The sequence below is a fragment of the Salvelinus namaycush genome, chromosome 15 (assembly GCF_016432855.1).
Source record: "Salvelinus namaycush isolate Seneca chromosome 15, SaNama_1.0, whole genome shotgun sequence".
Taxonomy (NCBI): domain Eukaryota; kingdom Metazoa; phylum Chordata; class Actinopteri; order Salmoniformes; family Salmonidae; genus Salvelinus; species Salvelinus namaycush.
The window spans coordinates 7,418,628-7,425,355 of NC_052321.1; the positions used below are offsets into that span (position 1 = coordinate 7,418,628).

The following is a 6,728-nucleotide window of genomic DNA, read 5'->3' on the forward strand; positions in this document are numbered from 1 at the left end:
TCCATATTCCAGTTCATCCCTAACCCTAGCTTCATGTCCACTGTCCTCCTCCATATCCCAGTTCATCCCTAACCCTAGCTTCATGTCCACTGTCCTCCTCCATATCCCAGTTCATCCCTAACCCTAGCTTCATGTCCACTGTCCTCCTCCATATTCCAGTTCATCCCTAACCCTAGCTTCATGTCCACTGTCCTCCTCCATATTCCAGTTCATCCCTAACCCTAGCTTCATGTCCACTGTCCTCCTCCATATCCCAGTTCATCCCTAACCCTAGCTTCATGTCCACTGTCCTCCTCCATATCCCAGTTCATCCCTAACCCTAGCTTCATTTCCACTGTCCTCCACTCCTCTCTTTAGTTTGTTCTGGACCAGAGGGGAGTATCTCTCTCGCGCACACGCACACACACACACACACACACAGAGACCAGGGCCCGGTTTCCTAAAAGCATCATGCGAAGATCCTCTTGGAACAATAGGATCCTATGGGTCTAGTGATTAACTTAGCCGTATGTTTCTTCTGGGAAACCGGGACCTGGTCTGTGTGAGAGAGTGACTTTTAACCCCCACTGTTCACTTCCTGCCCAGCCTTTCCTCGGAATCAGTAATAGATTTAGTCCTAACCATCTGGTAAATGCTATGCTACTAGAAAAGTCAAGAGACTGAATCAGAGCAGAGATGTAGAGGTCTCCTCAGACCTAGGTCTCAGAGGGAGAGAGAGAGAGCTTATTGTAACTGACTACAATGAATTAACAACTTATAAAAAAAATAGTGGGAACTGCACTTTACTTCCTATCCTCTGTCCTCTTTATTCCCCCTACTGACCATCTCTCTGTGATCACATTCTCTGGAACTACACAGCCATCTAGAGACAGCCGCTTCCCCTTGTTGTGAGTTTATGACAGGTGTGTGTGTGTGTTACAGAATAACATACTGTAACGTAGAGGCATGCGTGTACAACCTCTCTATACATCCGTTTTCACATCCTGTGCCTCCAATGTTCCTGTGAAGCCTGTGCCTCCGATGTTCCTGTGAAGCCTGTTCGGCAACATTCTTTGAAGCCTGTTCGACACAACAAGTCTTAATATGCCCGACAAATAGTTCTACATGTCTGCTCAGTATTCATCTCTATTCCCCTGCCGTGACTTTGTTTTTTCTGTGGCTGGAATAAGCCTGTCAAGAGTAATGGAATTTGATATTCATGAAACCCTACACCAGATGAATCCTCTGGGCTCCTGTATGTGATGTGTCCTGTGGGAATAATGTGTTATGATGGGGTACACGGTGAGATGGCTAGAGGGGAGGAAATGAAGGCCTGGGATGTTTCAAAACATCAAAATCCTTGCTACCTCCGTACTGGTTTCCTCAGTTCCTCCCAAAGCTCATTGGGAGGAGGAATGATCTAAGGTACCTACCTCTGACCTCCTCCTCCAATGAGCTTTGAGAGGAATTAAATGGGAAACAAGGACAGAGGAAAAAAATTCAGACAAAGTCAGAGACTAAAAGGGTAAAGGAGACCAATCCAGCCCTAGACCAGAGGATGAGAGAGATATCAAATAAACATGGGCCTGTACAGCTGATAATAATAATATGTTTCTGCCAGGTATGCCATCTCTGTGATCTGTTGGGAATATATGGGCCGCGACATTGGCAGAGGCACACACACAGTTAGGAGAATGCGGTCACAGACATTTGACCAGCAGCATTTTAAATTTACCGGACATTTACCGGGCACATATGCATTGGGTTCCTAACCTGATTAGGGCGTCCAGCCACGATGTTCAGAATGACAGAAATCACATTATGGTAATTCATCTTAACAGAACATGCAAGTCGAGGATGGAATGATGTGAGGTCCCCTTCTTACTGAATTCCAATGTGTCATTTGAAGACGTTAGAACAACTGTCCAACATTTACTTTTCATCAGCCAACAAGACGAGTAACCAACCGCTAAATCTCCAGCCAACAAGACGAGTAACCAACCGCTAAATCACCAGCCAACAAGACGAGTAACCAACCGCTAAATCACCAGCCAACAAGACGAGTAACCAACCGCTAAATCTCCAGCCAACAAGACGAGTAACCAACAGCTAAATCACCAGCCAACAAGACGAGTAACCAACCGCTAAATCACCAGCCAACAAGACGAGTAACCGACCGCTAAATCTCCAGCCAACAAGACGAGTAACCGACCGCTAAATCTCCAGCCAACAAGACGAGTAACCGACCGCTAAATCACCAGCCAACAAGACGAGTAACCGACCGCTAAATCTCCAGCCAACAAGACGAGTAACCGACCGCTAAATCTCCAGCCAACAAGACGAGTAACCGACCGCTAAATCTCCAGCCAACAAGACGAGTAACCGACCGCTAAATCTCCAGCCAACAAGACGAGTAACCGACCGCAACATCACTAGACAACAAGACGAGTAACCAACAGCAACATCACTAGACAACAAGACAAGTAATCAACCGCTAAATCGCCAGCCAACAAGACGAGTAACCAACAGCAACATCACTAGACAACAAGACAAGTAACCGACCGCTAAATCTCCAGCCAACAAGACGAGTAACCGACCGCTAAATCTCCAGCCAACAAGACGAGTAACCGACCGCTAAATCACCAGCCAACAAGACGAGTAACCGACCGCTAAATCACCAGCCAACAAGACGAGTAACCGACCGCTAAATCTCCAGCCAACAAGACGAGTAACCGACCGCTAAATCACCAGCCAACAAGACGAGTAACCAACAGCAACATCACTAGCCAACAAGACGAGTAACCAACAGCAACATCACTAGCCAACAAGACGAGTAACCAACAGCAACATCACTAGCCAACAAGACGAGTAACCAACAGCAACATCACTAGCCAACAAGACGAGTAACCAACAACAACATGACTAGACAACAAGACAAGTAACCAACAACAACATGACTAGACAACAAGACAAGTAACCAACAACAACATGACTAGACAACAAGACAAGTAACCAACAACAACATGACTAGACAACAAGACGAGTAACCAACAACAACATCACTAGACAACAAGACGAGTAACCAACAGCAACATCACTAGACAACAAGACGAGTAACCGACAACAACATCACTAGACAACAAGACGAGTAACCGACAACAACATCACTAGACAACAAGACGAGTAACCGACCGCTAAATCTCCAGCCAACAAGACGAGTAACCAACAGCAACATCACTAGCCAACAAGACGAGTAACCAACAGCAACATCACCAGCCAACAAGACGAGTAACCAACAGCAACATCACTAGCCAACAAGACGAGTAACCAACAGCAACATCACTAGCCAACAAGACGAGTAACCAACATCACTAGCCAACAAGACGAGTAACCAACAGCAACATCACTAGCCAACAAGACGAGTAACCAACAGCAACATCACTAGCCAACAAGACGAGTAACCGACCGCTAAATCTCCAGCCAACAAGACGAGTAACCAACAGCAACATCACTAGCCAACTAGACAAGTAACCAACAGCAACATCACTAGACAACAAGACAAGTAACCAACAACAACATGACTAGACAACAAGACAAGTAACCAACAACAACATGACTAGACAACAAGACGAGTAACCAACAACAACATCACTAGACAACAAGACAAGTAACCAACAACAACATCACTAGACAACCAGACAAGTAACCAACAACAACATCACTAGACAACAAGACAAGTAACCAACAGCAACATCACTAGCCAACAAGACGAGTAACCAACAGCAACATCACTAGCCAACAAGACGAGTAACCAACAGCAACATCACTAGACAACAAGACAAGTAACCAACAACAACATGACTAGACAACAAGACAAGTAACCAACAACAACATGACTAGACAACAAGACAAGTAACCAACAACAACATGACTAGACAACAAGACAAGTAACCAACAACAACATCACTAGACAACAAGACAAGTAACCAACAACAACATCACTAGCCAACAAGACGAGTAACCGACAGCAACATCACTAGCCAACTAGACAAGTAACCGACAGCAACATGACTAGCCAACAAGACAAGTAACCAACAACAACATGACTAGACAACAAGACAAGTAACCAACAACAACATGACTAGACAACAAGACAAGTAACCAACAACAACATCACTAGACAACAAGACAAGTAACCAACAGCAACATGACTAGACAACAAGACAAGTAACCAACAGCAACATCACTAGACAACAAGACAAGTAACCAACAGCAACATGACTAGACAACAAGACAAGTAACCAACAGCAACATGACTAGCCAACAAGACAAGTAACCAACAACAACATCACTAGACAACAAGACAAGTAACCAACAGCAACATGACTAGACAACAAGACAAGTAACCAACAGCAACATGACTAGACAACAAGACAAGTAACCAACAGCAACATGACTAGACAACAAGACAAGTAACCAACAGCAACATGACTAGACAACAAGACAAGTAACCAACAGCAACATGACTAGACAACAAGACAAGTAACCAACAGCAACATGACTAGACAACAAGACAAGTAACCAACAGCAACATGACTAGACAACAAGACGAGTAACCAACAACAACATCACTAGACAACAAGACAAGTAACCAACAGCAACATGACTAGACAACAAGACAAGTAACCAACAACAACATCACTAGACAACAAGACAAGTAACCAACAGCAACATGACTACTATCCCCCACCGAAGACTCTGGTTGCTACAACACCTTGCTTGTTTCAGCAAAGAGCAACAAAGTTTCATCACGTTGTTAAGAATTTATCATGACGGTCTTCATCCATAACCGTCTGTAACATGGTTATAATTGTGTCAGCCTTAACACACACACACACACACACCACAGAGAGGAGGACAGAGTGAGGTACAGAGGGGTAGGTAGGAGAGGAACTATTTTCAGATGCCACATTAAAAAGGGAAATCAATTAGAGCTCTGAAAAAAAGCGTCCCTGGGGCCACTGCATCCCACCACACCCCACCACACACAGACATCTGCCTGAGTCGGTAATGAAATATAGCAAGGCTCTCAAGCAATCTGTGTGGAGTGTGTTTTTGTGTGGGGGATGCAGGGGGAGGAGCAACGAAGCAACGACCTTCTGGAGCAACGAAGACGAGAAGAGAAAGGAAAAACCGAGGGAGGGGTAACAAAGACTCCACACATTAATGGGTATGCTGCGTCAGTGTGTCTGTGCTGCGTCAGCGTGTCTGTGCTGCGTCAGTGTGTCTGTGCTGCGTCAGCGTGTCTGTGCTGCGTCGGCGTGTCTGTGCTGCGTCGGCGTGTCTGTGCTGCGGCAGCGTGTCAGTGCTGCGTCAGCGTGTCAGTGCTGCGTCAGCGTGTCTGTGCTGCGTCAGTGCTGCGTCAGTGTGTCTGTGCATCGTCAGCGTGTCTGTGCTGCGGCAGCGTGTCAGTGCTGCGTCAGCGTGTCAGTGCTGCGTCAGCGTGTCTGTGCTGCGCCAGTGCTGCGTCAGTGTGTGTGCATCGTCAGCGTGTCTGTGCTGCGTCAGCGTGTCTGTGCTGCGTCAGCGTGTCTGTGCTGCGTCAGCGTGTCTGTGCTGCGCCAGTGCTGCGTCAGTGTGTCTGTGCATCGTCAGCGTGTCTGTGCATCGTCAGCGTGTCTGTGCTGCGTCAGTGCTGCGTCAGTGTGTCTGTGCATCGTCAGCGTGTCTGTGCTGCGTCAGCGTGTCTGTGCTGCGTCAGTGCTGCGTCAGTGTGTCTGTGCATCGTCAGCGTGTCTGTGCATCGTCAGCGTGTCTGTGCTGCGGCAGCGTGTCTGTGCTGCGGCAGCGTGTCTGTGCTGCATCAGCGTGTCTGTGCTGCATCAGCGTGTCTGTGCATCGTCAGCGTGTCTGTGCATCGTCAGCGTGTCTGTGCTGCGGCAGCGTGTCTGTGCTGCGGCAGCGTGTCTGTGCTGCGGCAGCGTGTCTGTGCTGCGGCAGCGTGTCTGTGCTGCGGCAGCGTGTCTGTGCTGCGGCAGCGTGTCTGTGCTGCGGCAGCGTGTCTGTGCTGCGTCAGCGTGTCTGTGCTGCGTCAGCGTGTCTGTGCATCGTCAGCGTGTCTGTGCTGCGGCAGCGTGTCTGTGCTGCGGCAGCGTGTCTGTGCTGCGGCAGCGTGTCTGTGCTGCGGCAGCGTGTCTGTGCTGCGGCAGCGTGTCTGTGCTGCGGCAGCGTGTCTGTGCTGCGGCAGCGTGTCTGTGCTGCGTCAGCGTGTCTGTGCTGCGTCAGCGTGTCTGTGCTGCGTCAGCGTGTCAGTGCTGCGTCAGCGTGTCAGTGCTGCGTCAGCGTGTCTGTGCTGCGTCAGCGTGTCAGTGCTGCGGCAGCGTGTCTGTGCATCGTCAGCGTGTCTGTGCTGCGGCAGCGTGTCAGTGCTGCGGCAGCGTGTCAGTGCTGCGTCAGTGCTGCGTCAGTGCTGCGTCAGTGCTGCGTCAGTGCTGCGTCAGTGCTGCGCCAGTGTGTCTGTGCTGCGTCAGTGCTGCGTCAGTGTGTCTGTGCTGCGTCAGTGTGGGTATTTCTTTGGATGGCGCTGTCTCTTACCTGATGCGTGCCCGTGGTGGAGCAGGGAGAGGAGGAGGAAGAGGATTGCAGCCAGCCTGTGGACTGGAGAGGAAGAGGAGGCCAGGGCTCTCGTCTCACACAATACCATTCCATCACTCATCTTTTCCCCTGGAAACTCTACAGTCCTCTAAGGC

At 48.8% G+C, this 6,728-nt stretch overlaps 1 protein-coding gene across 2 annotated transcripts in view; it reads right to left on the bottom strand.

Moving 5' to 3' along the window:
- The window catches only part of susd6 (sushi domain containing 6), a 32,001-nt gene extending 25,273 nt beyond the window's left edge, over nt 1–6,728 (bottom strand). For both annotated transcript variants that reach the window (XR_005478195.1, XM_039009278.1), the window contains exon 1: nt 6,574–6,728. Coding sequence is in view for 1 of the 2 variants with exons in the window: in XM_039009278.1 (XP_038865206.1) it covers nt 6,574–6,694 (121 nt within the window). In the remaining variant the exon portion in view is untranslated. The remainder of the gene's footprint in view (nt 1–6,573) is intronic.